At 56.1% G+C, this 22,817-nt stretch overlaps 1 protein-coding gene across 6 annotated transcripts in view; it reads left to right on the top strand.

The window, feature by feature from the left end:
• Positions 1 to 21,745, top strand: part of WHRN (whirlin) — an 85,517-nt gene extending 63,772 nt beyond the window's left edge. For 3 of the 6 annotated variants that reach the window (XM_021068023.1, XM_021068016.1, XM_021067984.1), the window contains 9 exons: positions 186 to 222; positions 1,602 to 1,814; positions 2,638 to 2,847; positions 5,687 to 5,719; positions 15,364 to 15,435; positions 16,659 to 17,199; positions 19,546 to 19,727; positions 20,488 to 20,610; positions 20,874 to 21,745. In XM_021068023.1, the coding sequence (XP_020923682.1) occupies positions 186 to 222; positions 1,602 to 1,814; positions 2,638 to 2,847; positions 5,687 to 5,719; positions 15,364 to 15,435; positions 16,659 to 17,199; positions 19,546 to 19,727; positions 20,488 to 20,610; positions 20,874 to 21,056 (1,594 nt within the window). In that variant the 3' untranslated portion in view covers positions 21,057 to 21,745. The remainder of the gene's footprint in view (positions 1 to 185; positions 223 to 1,601; positions 1,815 to 2,637; positions 2,848 to 5,686; positions 5,720 to 15,363; positions 15,436 to 16,658; positions 17,200 to 19,545; positions 19,728 to 20,487; positions 20,611 to 20,873) is intronic. The other 3 variants (XM_021067991.1, XM_021068007.1, XM_021067997.1) reach the window with 3 other exon arrangements.

Raw genomic sequence — 22,817 nt, 5'->3', positions numbered from 1 at the left:
GGTTGGTCAGGAGGCCAGGAGCCACCCAGCTGTCCAGGGGTTGATGTTCCCTTGAATGGCCCGGCGAGGGCGGGCCATGCTTCCGCCAAAGCTTTGCTCATCCTGCTGCAAATCAGCCGATCCTTTGCCCGTGCCTGTTTGCATGGCTCAGTCATGAGGCTGAACACGCTCGTCTTTCTTCACAGGTTTCCCGGGGACCTCACAGCTGAAGGGACCAACAAGGTAGGCTGCTTCCCGTCTCCTCAGCTTCTTCCTGGCCCTCCGTGTGGGGGGCTCTGGGCCTGGCAGGATGGTCTGATCTCATTCCGTTTGGGAACCCCACTGACCTCCACCGATGTACACGTGTGTGGGTGCCGCCAGGTTCCAGGCACCACCTTGGATACCAGGGTTAATGGCATGCACAGAATAGACCAGGTCCCCACGCTGGTGGAGGTTACACCCTGTGAAGGAGACGCACATAAAACAAACCTACACACATACCTAATCACAAAAGATGTTCAGTGCCATCAAAGAAAGGTGCTGGGTCTTATGAGAGAGAAAATGACAGATGAGGCGCCTAGTGCAGGGATGGAGGGAGAGGACAAAGGCTCTGAGGAGGTGACACGGTGTTTGTGCTGCAAACCGAGCGTGAAGTAGAAGTTAGTGACGTCAGGAGTTCCTGTCGTGGCTCAGTGGTTAATGAACCTGACTCGTATCCATGAGGTCGGAAGGTTCCATCTCTGGCCTTGCTCAGTGGGTTAAGGATCCGGCGTTGCTGTGAGCTGTCATATGGGTCGCAGACATGGCTCGGATCCTGCCTTGCTGTGGCTGTGGCGTAGGCCGGCATCTACAGCTCCGATTGGACCCCAAGCCTGGGAACCTCCATATGCTCAGCTGAGAACCTAAAAAGACAAAAGACCAAAAAAAAAAAAAATTTACTGATGTCAAAGTCTGGCAGGAGCAGAGGGGGGATGGTGTAGTCAGAGGGCACAGTGTGTGCCAGAGCCCTGAGGCGGGCCCCAGGCATGGCCCGTGGGGGTAGCCAGAGCACACGAAGCTTTGTGGGCTGCTTAAGAGGTTTGGCTGCTAACCTCAAAAGATGGGATGCTGTTGAAGGGCTTTAAACAGGGGCAAAGATGGGGAGATGGGTGTTTGCACAACGTAGGTGACAGGGGGAGGCAGAGGGGGATAAGGAGGGAGAATCGGTGACATTTTCAACACAGCTGATGGTGGTAGAGGCAGTGGCCAGGAGGGGTGGAGTGTGTGTGTGGGCATATTCTAGGTTTCAGAAATAAAATCACTATTATCCCCAATTTACCAAGAGATATACTGCAACCTAGAGAGTAAACTGGGAACTGTTATGCTGTTTCTTGCCTCTGAGTGGTCACGAGGCTCTCTGATGAGATAACATCTGTACAAGTGCTACGTGAGCTGTAAAACCACTTTGCAGCTGCACAAGGCCACAGGCTCTGAGAACACAGCAGTAACATCTGCAGGTGTACTGTGTGGCCAGGACCTCAGGGGCCCACCCCATCCCTCTGCAGGGTGGTCGATGGCTCTGCGTGGCCGTTGGCCTCCAGAGCAGCTCCGAATGCTCAGGCCTCTGTCTTGCTGTCTTTCAGCTGGGCTTTTACAAGGGGCCAGTTGGCTCCCAGGTGACCCTGAGCAGCCTGGGGAACCAGACGCGGGTGCTGCTGGAGGAGCAGGCGCGGCACCTGCTGAACGAGCAGGAGCGGGCCACCATGGCCTACTACCTGGAGGAGTACCGCGGGGGCAGTGTGTCCGTGGAGGCCCTCGTCATGGCCCTGTTCGAGCTGCTCAACACGCACGCCAAGGTGACCTGCGCTGCCTGGGCCAGGCGGGGCTGGGGGGCTGGCTTCGGCTCCTAGGGGCTCTGCCTCCTTCCCTGTCTCCCTCTGTCCCCTCCTTTATTGAGAACCCACAGGAATCAGGCCCAAACTCAACTCTAGGCAGAGACCAGAGACCAAGACAGCCTCTCTCTGCCCCACCCCCCCACCCCTGCCCTGGGGAAGCTCATAGACTCCTGGGAAAAGTCCCCTGTGACTGGAGCCCTAACATAGCGGGCCCATGCAGAGGGTGCATGGAGTCGTCTGGATGGCTCTTTATAGAGCGATGCCCGGGACCCATCCCAGACCGGCTCACTGCACACATCTGTGGACAGGAGCCAGCCACCAGTAATTTTTATGAGGCCCACCCCCCCGCCAAGGGACTGTGTCATGCTGTCCCCTTTGGGAACTCCGCTCTGGTGGAAGTCTGTCTGCGGTTCAGAAGCTGCACCAAGGAAGAAATGGAGAAACCTACTGGGAGTGGTTCCATTTGGGAGGCCTTAGCGGGAATGCGGTTTGGAGAGGCACAGGCAAGAGGGACAGGGAAGGGCTTCCCGTCTGGGGACTGGCAGCCATGCATTCAGGCTGAGATGCAGGGCAGGAAGAGGTGAGAAGAAAGCAGGGGTCAGATGATGCTGGGCCTGGAGTCCAGGTGAAGGGATTTGGACTTCGTCCTAGGACAGTGGGGAGCCGCAGAGGGTTAAGGAGAGAGGCTAGTGGTCAACCTTGCATGAAGGCTATGTTGGGTAGCAAAGGGCCATGCACCTGCTGGGGAGCTCCCTGCTGAGCGCCCCGCTTTCCCCGCCTCCAGTTCTCACTCCTCTCTGAGGTGAGAGGCACCATCTCTCCGCAAGACCTGGACCGCTTCGACCACCTGGTGCTGAGGCGCGAGATCGAGTCGATGAAGGCGCGGCAGCCCCCAGGCCCTGTAGCTGGAGACACCTACTCCATGGTCTCCTACAGCGACACGGGCTCGTCCACAGGCAGCCACGGCACCTCCACCACCGTCAGCTCGGCCAGGGTGAGCTGCCCCATCCCTGGCTTGATGGCCAGCAGGGGAGTTTAGATGCTAGTTTGGGCATGAGACACCACCCGGGTTCGAATCCCAGTCATGGGATTCTGTGCTGGGACTCGACCCCTTGCCAGTCTGTGCCTTACCTTTCTGAGCCCCAGTTTCTTCACCTGTAAAGCCCTTGTGTTGGGTGCCTGCCATGTGCTCTAGGACCGAAACTGGTGAACAAGACAGATGGGGCCCTGCCTTGAGGGCTCACAATCAGAAAGGGATGTGGCTGGGGGAGAAAGGTGAAAAACACAGGTAATGAGACCCAGAAAAAAATAACGCCAGTCCTTGGGAGGATCCCAGAGAGACCACGAGAACCTTCGTGGTCAGGAGACACACCCTCCTGATTCTCTGTAGCCTCCAGAGCCTGGCCTAGCTTTCTCCCAGACTCTTCAGCCCCCAGAATAGCATCTGGTCCTTCTCACGGTGTGGCTGTACCCCCAGGATGCTCAGAGGCAGATTAACCCCTGGAAGCCTTTGCAAGGAGAGGGCAGAGGAAATGCCTGGTTACCCCTCAGGGGAAACAGCCAGTGACTAAGGTCTGTGCAGCGGGAAGAGCCGGGGCCGGAGGTCAGGAGAGTCAGCTGGGCTCCCTCCTCTCCTTTTCTGTCTGTCTGTCCTTCAGCACCTCTCTTCCCTGGAAAGGGAGGGGGGGAGTCACGTTTCTTAAGCACTGTTACTCCCAGACACCGAACCGGGAGCTCCACAGGTGGAATCTACATTAGGCAGTGTGTGCTGTCCTGTTGGAGGAGCAGGCCTGAGGGTGCAGTGGTGCCCACCTGCAGACCAGGTGGTTCGTGGGCACAGGTGAGCTTGCAGCCACCAGGAAACAGCCTTGGAGCATGTGCACCTTGCCTTTGGAGATGCCAACTCCCAGGGTGGCTTTTTTTTTTTTTTTTTTTTTTTTTTTTAGCTCTGGGATCTGAGTTTCTGGGGGAACTTTTGCTCCTCTACCTTTTTTTTTTCTTGCACATATTTTTGTAAATTAAAGTATAGTTGATTTACAATGTTGTGCCAATTTCTGCCATACAGCAAAGTGACCGAGTCGTGCATATACACATATATTCTTTTTCTCCCATTATCTTCCATCGTGTTACTCCTCTACCTTCTATTCCTAACATCCCGAGGCCTCTTCATCCCCAAGGGTCCTCGTCCTTCCTGGGGTGTCCCAGGAAGCTGCCGCACATTCCTCTAGGCTCTGGATGCGGCTGCAGCGGAGGTGAGGTCATGCTTCAGGGCGAGCAAATCACTTCTGGGGCAGGGAAGAGGCTGTCCCCTGCCCAGGGCTGCAAGTTTGCCTTTGATGTGGCACACAGGTGACAAGCTGGCGTTAGGCTGTAGGGCCCTGGCTCAAAGATTATTTTCTCTCTGTGTCTGGCTCCACAGAGACTGGCCTTGATAATGTCCACGTGGGACTTCAGGAGCCATGGGTCACTGCTCTAATACCTGGGGGGCTGCAGACTGTAATTCTGAGATAGTCCCTTTAGAATCGGGGATAAGAGATGCATCTAGTGGGAGGGGTGGAGTGTGTTCTAACCTGAGAGGCCAGAGGTTTAGGTTTAAGCCGAGCTTCTCTGGGCCTCAGTTTCCCTGTGGGTAAAATGGCCTGAGGTTGCAGGTAGCTCTGGCCACAGCAACCAGAAGCCGTGGTGGCAGGTCAGGCTGCAGGACTAGGAGGAATTAGGGTAATTCTCAGACCCAAGAAGGGCAGGAGTCCCAGCCCTGGCTCAGCGCTGGCCTCCAGTGACCGTGTCCCAGCCCCGGGGTCTCTCCTGTACCTGGGAAGCGCTTCCCCTGGCCATCTGGGCTCCAGCTGTGGCAGTTGGCCCCACCTCACTAGAGACACCCTCACTATAGACTGGGGTGCCTTGGGGAAGGCAGACTTCAGAAAGGCCATGAGATGATTCTGAGCAGGGAGTTGGGGGGCAGATGGAAGCAGTCTCCCAGCTTCTGGGTGTGAATAGCTGTGAGCGTCTGAGACCCAGCAGCTAGCAGGTGCATGTCAGATCAGGCCTAACCAAGAGCAGGGTGAGCTCTGGAGGTGGGGGCTAAGAGAACGCGGTGCAGACAGGAGAGGCAGCGTGGGAGGAAGGCCACCTCACTCCGCAGGGCCTCGGTTTGCCGGCCCCGGGGGGCCCCCTGCTGTATCCAGGGCCTTGCTGGCACTTGGTAGCTTCTGGAAAGCACTGGGCTGAGGATCTGCCACTCCCCCTCCAAACTTCCTCCCACCCTGGGCGCCCTCCATGTGCACAGCCCAGGGGCCCAGTTCGCAGACGCCGAGCTTTTCTGCCACCACGGGACCTGGGCCTCCCCGAAATCTGTGTCTCCCCTGATGGAGGCTTCTGAACAGGGGGCGCCTTTCAGTAGCAGGTGTGAGCTTGGACAAGTCACTTCCCTTAGCTGAGCCTCAGCTTTCCCATCTGCCACATGGGAAAGATGATCCCAGCCTCAGCTGCTGGAGAGTCCCGGGGTTGCCCCCGGGGTCCCGACTTTGTCCGAATGACCTTCTCAAGGACACGTATCATTTCTGCAGAGCAGTGAGTTCTCTGGTTTCCTTCAAGGAGGCAGTTAGAATGAAGCCGTGCTGATTGTAGCAGTGGGGCCTTCCTCGCCCCTCCTTCATTCCTGCCAGAATCCTTCCAAGTAAAAAGAAAAGGGATTGGGGTGGGGGCAGATTTGTTTAGTTTTCCTTTGTGTGCGCATGCGCATTTGGGAAGGGGGGGGTTGCTGTGCCCATCCCTCCCCTAATGTTTATTTGATGTATTTTTCTTTTTGCCTTTTGCCCACCCTTCCTCCCCAGGAGCGGCTGCTGTGGCTTATAGACCTGATGGAGGTACCGTCCTTCCTGCTGAGTGGGGCTGTGGGAGTCCCTTGGCTGGGGCAGAGGCAGGGGGCCCGTGGCCCTTTCAGCCACCCCCTTACGCCTGTGCCCAGCCTTGGTGGGGAGCCGGGATTCTTCTCGGTGCTCACTGTCTCTCTCTGTTTGCCAGTCTATCAGGTTTTTCAGGCCCTGGAGTGAGTATGCTGTCCGGTCACATCCTAGCTCTGCCACTTTCTTGCTGTGTGACTTCAGGAAGTGGCTTCACCTCTCTGAGCTCAGTTTTAGGATCTATAAAATGAGGATGATAATTTCCATGCTGTGGGGCTGTAGAGACCTCTTGGCCTTTGCATATGCCATACAATCTGTCTGTCTGGAATGTTCTCCCTCCCACTTCCCAAGGCCTGGCTAGCTCGTGTGTGCTTCAACCCTTAGCTCACATGCCAGCTCTTCCAGGCAGACCTCCCTGATCTTCTCAGCCTCTGGCACCTCAGCCCCCGGGGCTTTCTTCTGTTTTGGCCTTGAGTCACTATATTGTAATAATTTGCATACGCCTAGCCACTTACCCGCCTTGGCAGTGGGCTGCTTGAGGGCAACAGCTGAGTCTGGAGTCACCACTGAATCCCCAGTGCTTAGCACAGAGCCTGACCCGTATCAGTAATTTGGGCCTTTCTTAAGAATAATAGTAGCTGACGTTTGTCAAGGGTCTCCACGGCACTGTGATGTGCTTCCCAATTGTATCTTCTTTGACCCTCCCAGTAACTAGGGTGGCAAATACTGCGCAACCCCCCCTGCCCCTTTCACAGAGAAGAAAACTGAGGCTCAGAGAGGAGTGACTTGCTCAAGCTCATTCAGCTACTGAATGACAGAATGTGGATTCAAACCCAAGCCTGTTTACCTCTGAGCTGGTGGTGTTAACCCCTGCAGTCTGGTTGTGATTCTTCCCGGAAGGAGCTCACCAGATGCTTGTTAAGCATCATCTATCCGTCTGTCTATCTGTCTGTCTATCTATCTATCATCTCCTCTCTCCTTCCTTCTGTTCTCTTAGCAAATACCGACTGAGTGATTGCTACCTGCTACATACAGTTCTAGGTGCTGGGAATACCAGTGGTGAACAACAAAGAAATCCTTTCTGTTAAGGATTTTAGGGTAGAGCAGGGATGAACTAAACCAGATAAATGAATTAAATGTACTCCATATAAAATGGTGAAAAGTGCTAAGGAGAAAGATGAAGCAGGAAAGGGGACTTGGTGTGGTCAGGAAGGTCACTTAAGTAAGACCTGAGAGGGGAGGGTGATGGCCTTGCCCACAGTGGGGGAAGAGCATTTCCAGCAGAGGGCACAAACAGCACGTGCAAAGGCCCTGAGGTGGGTGCGTGATGGAGTGTCTGAGCAAAGTCCAGGAGACCATGAGGCTGGAGGAGTGAGAGGAAGGGCAGGGGCGGTTTATGTGCTGAGGACTTTGACTTGAAGTCTCAGTGAGTTGGGAGCCACTGGCAGGTTAGAGCAGGGGCCAATATGGTCTGACTTAGTTCTACCAGGATACCTCTGATGGTGAGGATAGATGAGGGTGGTTTGTACTGAGAACAAATTCATTTCCAGGAAGGGCCTGGGGAGGATGTGTAGCCTGAGCTGCTAGAAGACTTGATAACAAGCTCTTCTGCTACCTGGTCAGCCCCGGCCTTGGTGTCTCCCAGGAACCCCCTCCCTCCACACACACAGCAGGTCTCAGACTGGACAGCCCATGCTGCATGCAGCCCACAGGACAGAAACCTCCTCTTGGAAGCTCTGCTATGTGGGAATGCAGGGCATGGGGCCCATCTGGAAGTCAGGAGCCCACACCCTCCTCCGCTCTGTCCCCGCCATAGAGTGTGCTCTCAGGAAAGCCCCTCACCCTTCGTCAGCCTCAGCCACCCCATCTGTATGACTTAGGCTGACCCCCAAGTCTCCTCCGACTCTGAGAGTCCTCTCGAAAATATTTCAGGGGAGGCACGGCAAGGAATGGCAGCTCCGCATTTCCGCCCCTTGTCTGTGTATTTGAACAAGGGCTGCCTCATTCCTCCCGAGAGAGAGCTCAAGATAATACTTACTTCCTCACTGCTAAGGGCCAGGCACTCCTGTGCAGCAACACCATGTATTAGTGAGCTTTCGATGTGGGAGTGCCGAGTAACAAACAGCCCCACGATCTAGATGGGGGTTCTTTCTCCTGGCCAGCTTCCCTTCCTTTAGGAGCAGATGCTTTCACATCTCCGTTACAATGCCCGTCACATCACGTTAACCCCTTCCTGAGGGTCTTCCCCAGAGCACAGGGAGAGCCAGCAGGCTCAGGCAGGGACCTCATCTTTCTCCTGCCTCTGTCCCCAGTGCCATCTCAGGGCCTGGAGCAGAGTGAAGTTCCAGGGAAATGTGAAGCAGAAACCGAAATGAAACCTCATTCCCTGGCCACGCCGGATTATCATCTAACGTTCCAGCCTTCTGAACAGTTACCTCCCACATCGTAGGAAAATGTCCTTTGCCCTGGCGTTCTGATGGGCAAGGTGACAGGTGGCTGGCTGGCTCTCGTGACCCAGATGCCCCAGACGGATGCCCCAGTTGGAGCTGGTTTCCATTTAGCCCAGATTCCCTGGATCGTGCTGTGCGGTTATCAATCCCAGGTTAAACATGGCTCATTTTGCAGCCGTTTTCCCTCAAACCAGACACACTCGATCAAAGGAAATCAGATGCAGCCTCCCCTCTTCAACCAATTGTGTTTATTTCCCATTTGTCTAATAGCGAGTCAGCCCTGGGAATTTTGTGCTGCCTCCAAACAGTATCATTCCCCTCCCATAAAGACGTCGACCAAGAGAATTGCATGCAAGAAAGACCTGCCCAACGTTTCTTGAATTCCTCACCTAGTGTGAACAGACCCGCGGCAGAGGGGCTTAGGGCTCTGGAATCCCACACACTGGGGTTGGCTCTCCAGACTGGCAGCCGTGTCACCTTGGGCAGGTGACTTAAGCTTTCAGAAGCTCAGTTTCCGCATCTATACACTGGGCTGATAAGACCAGCCGTCTGGGGGTTATCAGGAAGATTTGGTTGAGGTCAGAGGTGGACTTGCAGGTGTGGAGAACATGGGAGCCAGTTCGATTGATACTCTAAAGGCTGGCAAAGGGCACTGCAGAGGATTGCAGAGGAAGAGAGGTTGAGAGACCAAGGCCAGCCTTGTACGCACAGAGCAGATGCCATTGAAGTCAGGATGGTAGCGCAACTTGCCCTAGCCTTATCCACAGCCCTTTTGCTCCTGGATTTGAGAGGTTTTGCACTCCAGGCTTCTCAAGAGCCAAGAAAGGGTCTGCCCAGGACTGCCAAGGAGGCTGGGGGTGGGGCCCTGCCTCTAAAGGCCCTGCTGCCCCTCTTCCCTGCAGTAGGGTGAGACGGGGTGCGGGGCATGGCCATGTCAGCCTCCTCCTCTGGCCTCCACGCCTTCCTCCTCATCCTGGGCCAGAAGAGGGTAGAGAAGCTCAGGCCCGCCTTAGATGCCTCTAGCGCAGAGACCCCCGATTGTCCAAGCAGTTCCTTCCAGAAACAGGGAGTGACTGATGGGAGCTGCTTCTCCTACCTGCTGCCGATGCCCTCTGGTCCATCCTGGGTGGGTTTAGGAGCCCTCTGCTGGGCAGGTCCTTCCTGAGAGGGGGAACAGGAAGGAGCCCATTTATTTATTGTCATTTATATGGAAAGCCTTTATTGAGCACCACCTGCATGCAGGTTCTGAGCTAGGCACTGGTAGCCGGGACCAAGAACAAAGGATCGGCACTGACAAAGCTTCGAAAGGCTGAATGGGGACGGCAGCCTCAAATCAAGTCATCTCCATAATTCACACTTTGAGAAGTGGGCCAAAGGGTGGTGTGAGAGCTTAGGATCGGGCCGCTGACCAGTCCGGGCATCTGGGGAGAGATGTTTGAGCCGAGATCATCCAGGTAGTAGACAGGTGGCTTAGGGGTGGGACCAGCACGTGTGAAGGCCCTGAGCAATGAAGTTTGTGGACAGTCAGCAGAACTGCAGAAGATCACTGGGGCCGGAGCGGAGGGGAGCGGGGCGAGGGCCAGCAGGAGGCACCAGGAACTTGGGTTTAATCCTAAAGCCGTAGACCACTGACGGTCTTCAAAAAGGGAGTGACCTGATCCTGTTTGCATCTTTTAAGATGCGTGTGCAGAGAGCTCAGAGGGGCAGGTGGATGGGGGCTCCTGCTGCTGTTCAGGTACTCAAGTGGGTCGTCAGGTGCTGCGCAGGTGTGGCGTGTTGTCAGGAGCTGTGCAGGTGTGCAGGTGTGTTGTCAGGAGCTGTGCAGGTGTGTGGTCTGCAGCCCCCGTCCCAGGAAGCTTCCCAGTGCCCAGCTGGGGGCATGGTGAGGCTGGAGTTCATCTTTTCCCTTGAATTGAACAGCCCATTCCCTCCTGAGAGGCCTCAGCAATGCCCCTCGTACCTCCAGATCCATAACTTCACCAGAGGCCTTGGTGACCCTCAGGGTGGCTGCATCTCTGCCTCAGCTGGCTCTGAGATAAGGACCTTTCCTTCCAGCCAGTGCTTTGTGGAGCGTCTGTCTCCCGCGGTGGGGACTAAGCGGGGCTGGAAGCTGTTTCCACCAAACAGAACCAAGTCCATGGGGGTCGGAGCCTGTTGGAACTGTGCCAGCCCCTGCTCCTCTCAGAGCCTGGGTCTTCCCAGCTGTCAAATGGGAGAGTTGAACTAAACACTGACTTAGGACTGAAGGTCTTCAACTTTTCTGGTCATGGACCCTCCTGGCAGGCTGGTGAGGCCCTGGGCCCCTTTCTCAGAGTAACAGTTTTAAAGATTTAAAAAGAAAACATATAGGATCACAAAGGGAACAAATCGGATAATGAAATGCCACGTTCACAATACAGAAACGAATGGTAAAGCGTGTGTTTCTTCACCAGCACGTCGGATAACAAGGTCGAAGTCTGATGGGCAGGTTGGTAGCGGCTGTACTTGTGGGGCTCTGAGCACAAATGGGACTTTGCAGCACCTGCAATGTGATATGAAAGATCTGTGACAGTGTCACAGGCACTGCTGATTCTGCTGGGCTGCGTTGCCTCCCTTCATGATGGAAGGAGATACTACATCTCGGTTAGAGGTTACTGAAAATAAAGATGCAGGTTTCCCCCCAGCCAGGTTCACGGCCCCCTGACTCCTCCCTGGAGCCCTGCTTGCCAGCGCCTTCCTAAGGGGTCTTCCAGCCCTGGCCTGGAGATTCTGGATCCCCCTCTCTGTGCGCTGAAAGACGGCCTTCTCCTGGGACCACTCGGACGGAGATGCAAGGGCAAGAGAGGAAGCAGGGGCTGTGCTGGGACAAGGCACGGACACCCCTGTCTCAGAATCGGAAGGGCTTTGTGCCCAGGCTTCCTGGGGACTTTCCTGCTTCTGAGATCTGGTGGCCAAACATGGTAGCAGGAGTGGATACGGTGCGGAAAAAGCCCAGGGCCAGTTCCCGTGGCCTCAGCCTCGCCAGTGAGGGCGGCTTCGTCCTGTGTTGGGATCGTTTCTCTCCCTGTCCTCCCTCTGCCCTTCCCTCCAGCGTCCTGACTTCCACCCCAACCCGTGCTCGGAGAGGCTGGTGGCGTCCCCACCAGCACAGCCATCACCCCGGGGGGCCGTGGCCCCTTGATCCTTCTGGACCCTGAGACCTGTCCCCTTCACTCTGGGTGGCCCATCCCCAGGAACACCAGGACTTTCTGGCTTTGCCCTCCCACGAGCCCATCATTCTTGGGGCTACAAGCTCCTCATCCCTGGCCCTAACTCTGGCCGGGCCACCACCTCTGCTCTTCTCTCATCTTCTCTTGCTCCGCCTCCCTTCTCTCTCCCCTTCTTTGTCTTTTCTCCCCCCAGGCCTCTCCCTTCTCTCTTTCCCTCTTATTCTCACCCCCCACCCCGGTTTTCCCCTCTCCCACCATCCTCCTGCTCTCAACAGCCCCCACTGTGACCTTCCAGAAACCTTGGCGACTCAGTGCCTGGATTTTCCTATGTACAGAAAGGGGAGGGCGCCCCAGCCTCAGGCGTCTGGTGCATGTGGGGGCAGAGGTTAGGTTCTGACATCAGAGGAAAGAAGCCAGCAGAACAAAGAGCTGAAAATAGCACCTTTATGTAAGAGCCCTCCTGTGTAATGAGGGGCAGAGGCAGGAGAGCCTGGGACTTGGGCTGGGAGGGGGGCGGGGGGAGGGGAAGAGAGAGCCTCCTTTTGCTGAGGTGGCATCTGGGCCACTCAAGACCTCGCGGGCCTCCACTTCCAGAATCGTGGGTCCATCTGGTGGAGGCTGGCCCGGGTGATGACCTGTCATGATTTCATTCAGACCAGGAACTGTGGGATATCTGGGCCCTAATTGGGCCCAACTCAGATGAAAAGGAGTTCTCTCTGAAAGGAAGGACATTTTCTAACTTGCCACAGGTTTGAGAAGGAAGGAGCTGGGGAGCAACGGCAGCAGGTCCTGAGGGCATCCTGGCTCTTTTGGGAAGTAGTCTGGATAACAGAGTCAGACCTTGAATGGAGTTCAGCTTTCTCCCCCATCCTTGCTGTGTGACCTTGGGCAGGTGGCCTTCCCTCTCTGAGTCTCAGTCACCTCCATTGTAGAACTAATGAAAGGGCCCACCTGGCAGGATGAATTGGGCCACTAGGTCTAAACCCTCAGCTACTGTCTGGCCTCCATGGGGGTGGAAGGAGCGGGGGCGGCCAGAGCATCGGGGGCTGAGAGGTGGGGAGGGGGCCAGGACATGCGGGCCAGCTCCCACGTGAGCTCTGACCTTGATCCTCCTCTCAAAGCCTGTTTGGAGCCGTTTCCGCTGACACATCCCCCGGGTTCTTAGCCTGCTGTCTGCAGCTATTTCAGATGCACGAGGAACATGGCTTGGGGACTCGGGGCTCCTGAGCGTCTGGATTCAGCAGATGGAGTCTGGCACGGCTGCAACCCGTCTGCCGTTTGCTCCACTTCAGGCCTTCCTCTCCAGGCTGGGTATTTGTCCCTGCTCCACCCTCAGCCTCCCACCCTTCCACCCTGCCTCCCTTCTTGGCTCCAGGAGGCCATCCATAGCAGGGAGTGACTGAGGCTGGGGGCCAGCGATGGTGGGGTTCTCTCTCGTGTCCGAGAGGGTCTTCCTGCAGCCCTTTGCTTCCTACAGTATCAGGGCCCTATCCGATTCTGGGGTCAGGGTAAGGTTGCATGGGCTTTGGGGTCACCCTGACAGGGGGAAGGAACCTGATCTGCTGTAGAACGGCCCTGTGGCCTTGGACAAGTCACTTCCCCCCGACCAAGTGTACAAGACATAAGTGGTGACAGAGGATCACCGTGCAGGGTCATTGGGAGAACCAAATGAGACCATGTATGCCCAGCGCCAGTCTGGCGTGCAGTTGGCCCTCCAAGTTTGGAGTTCTCTGTAAGCCCTCCACAGTTTGGATGCTCTGATGTCCTTTCTAAGAGAAAGTCACGCCCTCCCTGTAGTGATCAGGAGACAAATGCTTGTGTTGTCAGGCTCTGGATCCTTCCTTGGCCCCTGTCATGGGCCCTGTCACCACACCAGCCCCATCACTGATGCCCAGCGAGAGTTTGTGGGCAGCTCCCGTGTTCACGACCCTCTGCTGGGTGTGTGCAACACTGACTTGCTCATCTTTTAGCCCCATTACCTTTCCTTAGAAGTCAACGCTGCGTGATAATGCTTGTTGAGTGACTGAATGAATGTTCGAAGCTCCTCATGTGTCAGAACAGGCCAGAATCCCACGTCTCTGGTCCCACTGTGGACAGTCATCTTACCCCCCCAGGGGCCTGCAGGGTGAGTTTGGAGGGCAGGTGGCATTGAGTGTGATTGAGGCCCCTCTTGTTTTTGCTGTAGACACCTCTCAGGTCTCTGACCCCCTCGGGGCCTCCTTCCGAGGCCAGGGCAGTGACCTCGGAGCCTCGGAAGGCATTGCATGTAACCTGCCTCGTCATTCACCTTCACCCTGCCTGGTCTGTGTGGCCCATTACGGTTTGGGAGGCGGGGTGTCAGGACGACTGCTGTTTCTTTCCATCCAAGTGCTCCGTGGCCAGCGCACACTGTACGGCCACTCGGTTGCCGGGGCAGATTTGTGAGATCCCAGGCTTCTGATGTGACAAGCACCTCCCCTCATCTGTTGTGCTGGGCCCTGTTCTGAGCAACTTTGAGGTGTTAAGGCATCAACTCCATAGGGAGAGGCTGCTGTTGCCTCATTTCACAGACAATGAAACGGGGGCACAGAGCGGGTAGCTCAGCCATGAGTGGCAGAACTGGGGGCGATTAACTGGGGGATTAGCAGCACCTCCTCCCCAAGGATCCCTCCACCCTTGTGTTGCCATCATCAAGGCTGTTGGCAGTGTCTTCTGGTGAGGCGGTGTGCAGGAGACCGGGCTGGAGAGAGCAGAGGCCAGGAGGCTGAGGTTTGAACATAAGCCTCAGCTTTGTTGGTGAAACAAGGCAGCTGTCCTGGCCTGACGTTGCCCCAGAGGCATCAGGAAACCAGATCAGGAGCCCTGGGTGAGGGAGGCTCAGAGCCAGGAGGGCGGAGCCTCTGGTCGGTGGTAGGGCCCATGGCTCACCTTTGCCCTTTGCCCTTTGCCCTCCCAGAATGCTCAAGGCTTCGGGAAGCTCATCAGAGATGATGGTCCCTCTGGAGGAGCCACCTGGCAGCCACTTCCTTAGGGGCATGGACTCGGGAGGCTCCTTCCATCCTCCTGCTACCTTCACCTTCATTCAGGCCACCCTAGTTCTGTCCCTGTGACCTGCCGTAGCCGCCTTGCTCAACTCCCTGCCTTCTCAGGCTCCCTCCCCGTGACAGCCCGAGTTATGATTTCATTCACCCATCAGATCATTCACAGATTCATTAATGTGCTTAGTAAATATTTATCAAGTGGCCACTATCCTGACCGAGGAGGACAGAGTAGGGACCTGTAGTCACAAGTCCTGCCTTTGAGGAGTTTTTATCCTAGTGGGAACGTCGGACGTCAGCAAATCAATAGTATGACCTCAGATGGTGATGCGTCTTATACAGAAAAGGAAGCGGGTCAAGGGTTAGACAGAAGTGATGTGAGGGCATGGGGAGGGTGCTGTTTTAAGCAGGGCTGGTGTCAGTGAAGTCAGGAGTGAGCCAGGACTGTGGAGCGGGCTGAGCAGTAAGTGCAAAGGCCCTGAGGCAGGAACGCCTCATCCTGTTGGAAGAGTAGCAGCAAAGGGCCCATTCCCCAGGCACAATGAGGGTGGAGGTTGGAATTTCCTCTGAGTAATGCAGAAAGGCCCTGGAGGGTGATGAGCTGCAGAGACATTGTCTGTCAAGATGACATCGTGGCCCTTGGGTGAAGAGTCATCAGTGCAAAGGAGAAAAATAAAGTGGGGAGCTGCAGCCGCCCCACAGCACCTCCACGTAGTTCAGGAGAGGCCTGGAAAGCCTCCGGGAGATTGAGATCCTTGAAACTGATTCCAGAGTGAATGGCAGGAAAATGGACATTAATGTCTGGAAGTAAATTCCCATGGAGTGGGGCGTGGCAGCAGGAGCGGAAACCAGGCGAGGGGTTACAGGGCCCAGAGACTTCGGTGGCCCAGAGGGCAGACTGGTTCTTCCCTCTCGGTTTGTGTTTGCTCACATGGCTTTCTCCTCTCTTCTAGAACACTCTGGATCTGGAGGAAACTGGGGAGGCCGTCCAGGGCACCATGAACACCCTCTCAGACGTTTCCCTGGTAAGACGCTCCCTGTGTTTTGCCCTCCAGGGTTTGGCTGAGGCCCTGAGGGCTGGCTCCCTGGCGAGAGCCCCTGGGAGGGGACAGAGTCCCTCTGTGAGCCCTTCGCTAGTTCTCTGGATTTTAAACAGGGCTGTCAGGCTGTTGGACTGTTTGCCGAGTTGGTGTGACTTGATACATTATCTAAACCTTATCAGAGCAAGTTCTGAAGCCTGAAGTGTGTGGACAGAACTTGTCGAGGAGGCCTCGTGGCTACCCTGGAAGAGGGAGTTAAACGTGACCCTTGTCCCTGTGCATGTGACCTCCTGCCCATGTGCACGCATCTGCAGTCTGAGCAGCGTCACTTTGTGATTCTGACCCACCTACCCCTTAAGTGGCCTGGGCTCTAGAATCAGACTGCCTGATTCCAGAGCCATCACTGTGTGACTTTGGGCAAGTTTCTTAACCTCTCTGTGCCTCGATTTTCCCATCTGTAAAATGGGGGTAATAATGGTGTACTACCCCATAAGTTGGTGGCAAGGGGAGAGTCAGTTAATCTAAGTAAAGCATTTGGAACAGTGCCCGCACTGCCATCAGAGCTGTGCCAGTGATGGGTGTTGGCACAGGGAGAGGGGGCCTAGTTACCGACAGTATGCACTGTCCCCAGGCACCTGCTGGGTCGCAGACCCCTGCTAACACATCACACACGCTGTTTCTCACTTGCCCACAACTCTGCGGAGCAGGTGCAGTTCTCCTTTGCCCAGGGGTGCACTCAGAGAGGTGCTGAGCCCTGCCCAGAGCCACAGAGTCCCCCAGACCATGTCTGTCCACCTTCTATCCATCCTCTCCCTCTACTCCTATTCACCTCCTGTCTCTAGTAGCCATGATAATCCTCTAAAAAGAAAAGCCGAAGAAAGGCCTGTTTTGTTTTTCCATCTCTGTGTCCTGCCTCTAATTAAGTACTGTCCCCTGTGACAAGCTCTGGATGATGCCAGGAACTTCAATTCCCAAAGGCAATGATGCCATCCCCAGAGACACCCGCCAAGGTCCCGATGCTTATCAGCTGCCGAGATGCCTGGAGAAGTTTTCCACTCGGGTGTTGCATTATTCAGAGCAGCGTGGCCGAGAGCTGACAGAGGGGGACAGAATTCCAGCTGCAGCCTGGCCCACTGGCCGCTCGGGTCTCCCCTCTGACAGCCCCCATGGGCTCTGACTCCTTCTACTCCTGTTGGGTCTTTTGGCAGGACGATGTCAAGGCCACCTCCAAGGGGCTGCCCAGCTACAAGCCACCACCTCCCCCACCACCTCTGGCCCAAGGCCGCGACCACCCGCTCACCCAGGCCAGGAAGCCGGGCAGAGAGGACCTCCAGCCGCCTTCCTCTGCGTCCTCCCACTCTGGCATCGTCTTCTCGGCGCCTCGGAACCGCAGCCCTCCGGCGGGCACTGCCCCGACCCAGGAGGCCTCCTCGGCACAGGACTCGCCCCCCTCCCCCATCTACGCCTCCGTCTCCCCTGCCAACCCTGGCTCCAAGAGGCCGCTGGACGCCCATCTGGCCCTGGTCAACCAGCATCCCATCGGCCCCTTCCCGCGGGTCCAGTCACCCCCGCACCTGAAAAGCCCCCCTGCAGAGGCCCTGCTGCTGACGGGGGGCGCCCCCCCGCCCCCCTCCCCCTCGGGCCGCCCGGACCAGACCGGCACGAACCAGCACTTTGTCATGGTGGAGGTGCACCGCCCCGACAGCGAGCCCGACGTGAACGAAGTGAGGGCGCTGCCGCAGACGCGCAGTGAGTACCACACACCCTGGGCGTGGTGGGCTCTGCGGCCGCTGTGCCCTCTTAGGGGTCCTGTCTGGGGTCGATCTGCCAAGGTGGGACCAGGTGCTCACCCAGCCAGGGGCCTTCCAGCCCAGGCGTTTCCCCCAAGGGCCAAAGGGCCGAGGGGACAGGGTCCTGAGCCCACGGGAGGGGGCCATGCAGGGAGAGACAGGGATGTGCACCCCAGCTCTGCCTTTACTGGCTGCGTGACTGTGGACAGGCTGCCGAGCTTTCCCACCCGGGACTGGAGGTAACAGTGCCAGTCCTGCCAGGTCACTGGGAAGGTTGGCCTCCTCCAGGGCCCCCAGAGCTGGTCATCCTGCACTCACCTACCATTGTCCCCAAGAAGACAGAGCCTGTTCAGAGCAAGGGTGGCTTCTGTGATCTCTGTTCCCCAGGGCCAGGCAGGGAGCAGGTGCTGGGGTCGCCAGTGAAATTGCAGTCCCTGAACCCCTGGAGGTCTGACTCGGGCCTGCAGAATCCGAGTGTTGGCTGGACCTCCCAGACACCCAGGAGGCCAGCCCAAGGCTGCAGCCCCCGAATTTGCAGAGAACGTCAGGATGCAGGGATGGCGGGAAGGATAGAGAGCCTGAGCCCTCACAGGCCCTGCCTGGGTCCCCTCCCTCGTGTTAGCAAGTTGGGTACCGTTCGTTGGGTTCTGCTGCCCTCTTGTGGCCAAAGTGATACTTGGGCTGCTCTAGCCAGGGAAGGTGGGACAGGTCAGAGGAGTTTACTGAGCCCTGCTCTATGCCCAGCAGTGGGCAGACTAGGATGCAGAATGTGGGGTCCCTGCGTTCTGTAGCTCACAGAGGGAAGGCAGTTAAGGGGAGAGCAGGCGGGATGTGGTGAGAGAAACCCGAGCTCTCCTAGATGGTTCCCTCTGGACGTTGCTCCCAGAGAGACACACATGATAATAAAAACCAATAGGTGTACAGCACTCCCTGTGCTGGGAACACTGTTCGTGGAGCTTTTCCTATAAAAGTAACTCATCTGATCCTTCCAGCATCCGAATGAGGCTGGTATTGTTATTATCCCCATTTACAGATGAAAAGGCTGAGACACAGAAAGTAATTGTGAGCTAACAGCCTAGCTTAAGCCTTGTTCTCTTGACTGCTTCACCCCAGACGTCATATCTGTTAGTCTTTATATAACCCCACGAGATAGGCATCATCGCTCCTGTGCTAGAACAAGAACATGGAGGCTCAGAGAGGCTGTGAACTCTCCAAGGATTGCACAGCTGGTCAGAGGGGATTCAAACCCTACCTGCCAGATTCCAGACTGTCTCAAACTCAGGGGCCAAGATGTTACATATGCAGCAGAGCAGCTTGGATTTGACTGGAGAACCAGAGGGTATGGGCCCACCACTCAGCCGAAGCCAGGGGGAGCTCAGCAGGGACATAGACCAGGCACAGCAGACCTTCCTTTTTTGAGAAGGTAGAAATTTAATTTTTATGTGAAATCTCCTAATTTGAATGTGTTGGTCCATCATTTAAAGTTGATAGTGCTAAAAAAAGGACACAATGAACTTCTTTGCAGAACAGATACTGACTCACAGAGTTTGGAAAACTTATGGTTTCCAGATGAGACAGGTTGGGGGTTGGGGGAGAGGCACTGAGGGTTTGGGATGGAAATGCTATAAAATTTGGTGTGATGATTGTTGTACACCTATAAATGCAATAAAATTCATTAAGTAATTTAAAAATAAAATAGATAAAATAAAATAAAAAATAAAATTATAAAATTGATAGCACTATGAAAGTTTAAAACAAAACAAAACAAAAAAACAACCCATACCTGTGGGATGGGTTTGCCTCCTGACCTCTGGGGATTTGTTGTTGTTGTTGTTTTGTTTTTTCGTCTTTAAGGGGCCACACCTGCGGCATGTGGAAGTTCCCAGGCTAGGGGTAGAATCAGAGCTGTAGCCGCTGGCCTATGCCACAGCCACAGCAACATGGGTTCTGAGCACCACAGCTCATGGCAATGCCAGGTCCTTAACCCACTGAGTGAGGCCAGGGATGGAACCTGTGTCCTCATGGATGCTAGTCAGATTGGTTTCCTCTGAGCCCCAACAGGAACTTCCTGACCTCTGTTTTAATCATTACGCCAGGGGCAGTCAAGGCAGACGTCCTGGAAGTGGCGGCCTTGAGGCCAGGCCCAGTTGGAAGCAGAGGTCTCAGTAGATGGGAGGATGGCAGGGGGGTCTCTGCCCAGGGAGTCCCCTCCCCAGCCTTCCAGCTTGCAGCTCAACTCCTCCAGGAAGCCCTCCTGAAGCTCAGCTGTGTAAACCACTGCCCTCCTCCTGCTCCCCATTCCCAGCAGCCTCCACGCTCTCCCAGCTCTCGGACAGCGGGCAGACCCTGAGCGAGGACAGTGGTGTGGACGCCGGGGAGGCAGAGGCCAGCGCCCCGGGCCGAGGCAGACAGATGGCGTCCACCAAGAGCAGGAGTAGCAAGGAGACACCTCGGAGCGAGAGGACCACCGAGGGGGCCAGCAAACCGGTGAGCAAGGAGCGGGTGCAGAGGGTGGGGGGAAGGCCAGCCCCCGTGAAGGATAGGACATCCAGAGCAAGGTGACAAGCGACCACGGGGAGGTCGTGAGCCCCCGTCACTGGAGGGACGTGGGTGTCTGGAGAGAATGCTGTACTCAGAGGCTGAAGGCCCCGTTTAAGTCCTCCCTTCGCCACTGGCACTGACAAGCCCGGGGCTAAAGGATCTCTGTTTTTTCTTTCTTTCTTTTTTTTTTTTTTTTTTTGTCTTTTGTCCTTTTAGGGCCGTACCCATGGCATATGGAGGTTCCCAGGCTAGGGGTCTAATCGGAGCTGTTGCTGCCAGCCTACGCCAGAGGCATAGCAATGCAGGATCCGAGCCGCATCTGCAACCCACACTGCAGCTCACGGCAACACCGGATCCTTAACCCACTGAGCGAGGCCAGAGATCGAACCCACAACCTCATGGTTCCTAGTTGGATTCATTTCCGCTGCGCCATGCCGGGAACTCCTTTAAACTCGGTTCCAACGCGGTGGGGTGGCAAGGCATTCAGACGGGTTGTTCAAGTCCTGGTGCCACCACCAGGCGGCCCTGTGCAAGCCCCTTAACCTCCTGAGCCTCAGAATTAGAAGGGCTAACACACTGCAGGCTCCCAGCCCGGGCTGGGGTCTGCGCCCTGCTGACCCAGAGGCCGGTCAGAGCCAGTCCAGCCCCCAGCCCCGCCCCCGTCCCTGAAGAGGCCTGTCACTGGTTTCCTTCCTCATACCTGCAGCCCGGACTCCTGGAGCCCACATCCACCCTGGTCCGTGTGAAGAAAAGTGCAGCCACCCTGGGCATCGCCATCGAGGGCGGCGCCAACACCCGCCAGCCCCTGCCCAGGATCGTCACGATTCAGGTACATCCCCGGGGGCCTGCTTGACTGGCTCCTCCTTCCCTGAAGGTCCCCCTTTCAGCATCCCAGGGGTCTGCCACACCCAGAGGTGACCCAGCGACCACCCCGCCTCTGCTCTCGCTGAGCCTCAGCCGTCCTAATCAGGGCAGTGGACACCCAGAGCGTAGCTTCCTTGGTGACAGTGGCAGGCCAGCGGGTGGTCCAGGCCAGGTCAGCTGAGCCCTGAGGTGCCCCACGTGCTCATGCCCTGTGTCTCACCCCTGCAGCGAGGCGGCTCAGCCCACAACTGTGGGCAGCTCAAGGTGGGCCACGTAATCCTGGAGGTGAACGGGGTGACGCTTCGGGGCAAGGAGCACCGGGAGGCCGCGCGCATCATCGCAGAGGCCTTCAAGACCAAGGAGCGTGACTACATCGACTTTCTGGTCACCGAGTTCAATGTGACGCTCTAAGGGCAGAGGCCAGGGACCTGCCACCACTGCCCAGCCCCGGCCCTGGTCCCTCCTCCCTCTTGGCACCCTTGAGCTCCTCGAGGGCCGGGGCTGCATGGCCAGGGTAGCAGGAGTGTATCCCCGACTCCTTCCTGGCCCACTGGGCCAGAACCGGGAGAAGAGAGCAGGGCGAGGCAAACAGAAGGTCAGGTCGGGAGCTGGTGCGATGCCCGGTACACAGTAGGTGATCCATACAAGTGTGGGTTTCAGGAAGGAGAGAAAAGAAGGGGGAGGCTGAGCACCTGTGTCTTGACATGCGCACCCGAGGCCTCCCAGGGCCTGTAACTCTGGGTTGGGTGGGGGCATTGCGCTTCCCGGCCAGCTGGGACCTGGCCCGGCCCCAGATGCCCAAGGCTTTGTCTTGAGTGAAGTCACATAAGAATCCGTGGACATGGTCCCCAGCCAGGGGGGTGCATCTCGCAGGACCTTCAGTGCCACAAATAAGCATCAAGCACCCCCATTCCTCCTAGCTCCTCATCCCCTATTGTATTTATTATTTATTTCCCTCCCCACGCCCCTGGGGACCCCAAGACCCCGGCTTCCCACCGCACCCCCAGCCTATCCAGAGGCCTTGCAGGTGACCAGCGACGTCAGTGTATTTATATACAGAGCTTATGACTTTAATTTTTCAATAAAGAGATCTGAACAAAGTTAGGATCCAGCGTGCTGTGCGGCCTGCCTTTGCGACTGGGATTTTGATCACTCGACATGGAGAGAGGGGTGGGCAAGACAGATGGAGGACCCAGATCATCATCTCATTCTTGAAGGTCACAGTGGGTGTGCATGGGCGCTTGAGCGGCACCCACATCTTGGAGCACCTTCCTTGAAGGTTATTTGCAGATAATACTTTCAGATCAAAATGCACAGGCATATACAGTTGTTAAACTATTAATGCAGAACACCTGAAACTTACATATTAATTTTTTAAATGCATAGGTACAATGGGAGTTCCTATTGCGGCTCAGTGGGTTAAGAACCTGACTAGTATCCATGAGGATGCAGGTTCGATCCCTGACCTCGGTCAGTGGGTTAAGGATCCAGTGTTGCCATGAGCTGTGGTGTAGGTCACAGATGCAGCTTGGATCCCATGTGGCTGTGGCTGCGGCTGTGGCATAGACAGGAGCTGCAGCTCTGATAAAACCCCTAACCTGAGAGCTTCCATATGCTGCAGGTGCAGCCCTAAAAAAAAAAAAAAAAAAAAAAAAAGAAGGAAAAAAAAATGCACAGGTATGTTTTGAGGCAGAAGTTACAATGTACATGTGTGTCTTAAAACAGAGAGGTGGCCTACCTTAGGGCGGGTCCCAGAAACCCACTCTGAGATGAGCATGTATATGCAGGTGACTCACTAAGGATGTGGCAGTGGGGGTGGGGTGGGGGGGAAGAGGCCAGCAAAGCAGTGTGGGAATCAGGAGGGAACGTGGGAAGGCGAAGCAGGATGTGATTTTAGCCAGAGACCTAGGAGGATGGCTGCACCCTGATCCCACAAGAAACCCTCGAGTGTAAGTTCAGCCCAGAGTTGTCCCCACTCAGGGCAAGGGGACAAGGATTTCATGTTTTCAGTCTTTGGACAAGGTCTAATGGAGAGAGGAGAGGCAGTGGAGAAACGTCATCACTTCCAGTCTCTTCCCGCCCTCCGCCTGTGCACACCAAGCTGGTCCAGGAGCCCAGGGCAGTGGGTGTTAGAAGCAAAAACACACGGAGTGGGTGGGTGGGGGGCAAAAA

This window comes from Sus scrofa, chromosome 1 (assembly GCF_000003025.6).
Source record: "Sus scrofa isolate TJ Tabasco breed Duroc chromosome 1, Sscrofa11.1, whole genome shotgun sequence".
In the NCBI taxonomy this organism is placed as follows: Eukaryota; Metazoa; Chordata; class Mammalia; order Artiodactyla; family Suidae; genus Sus; species Sus scrofa.
Note: the sequence above shows the minus strand (reverse complement) of the source record. Positions and strands in the feature narration are given on the sequence as shown.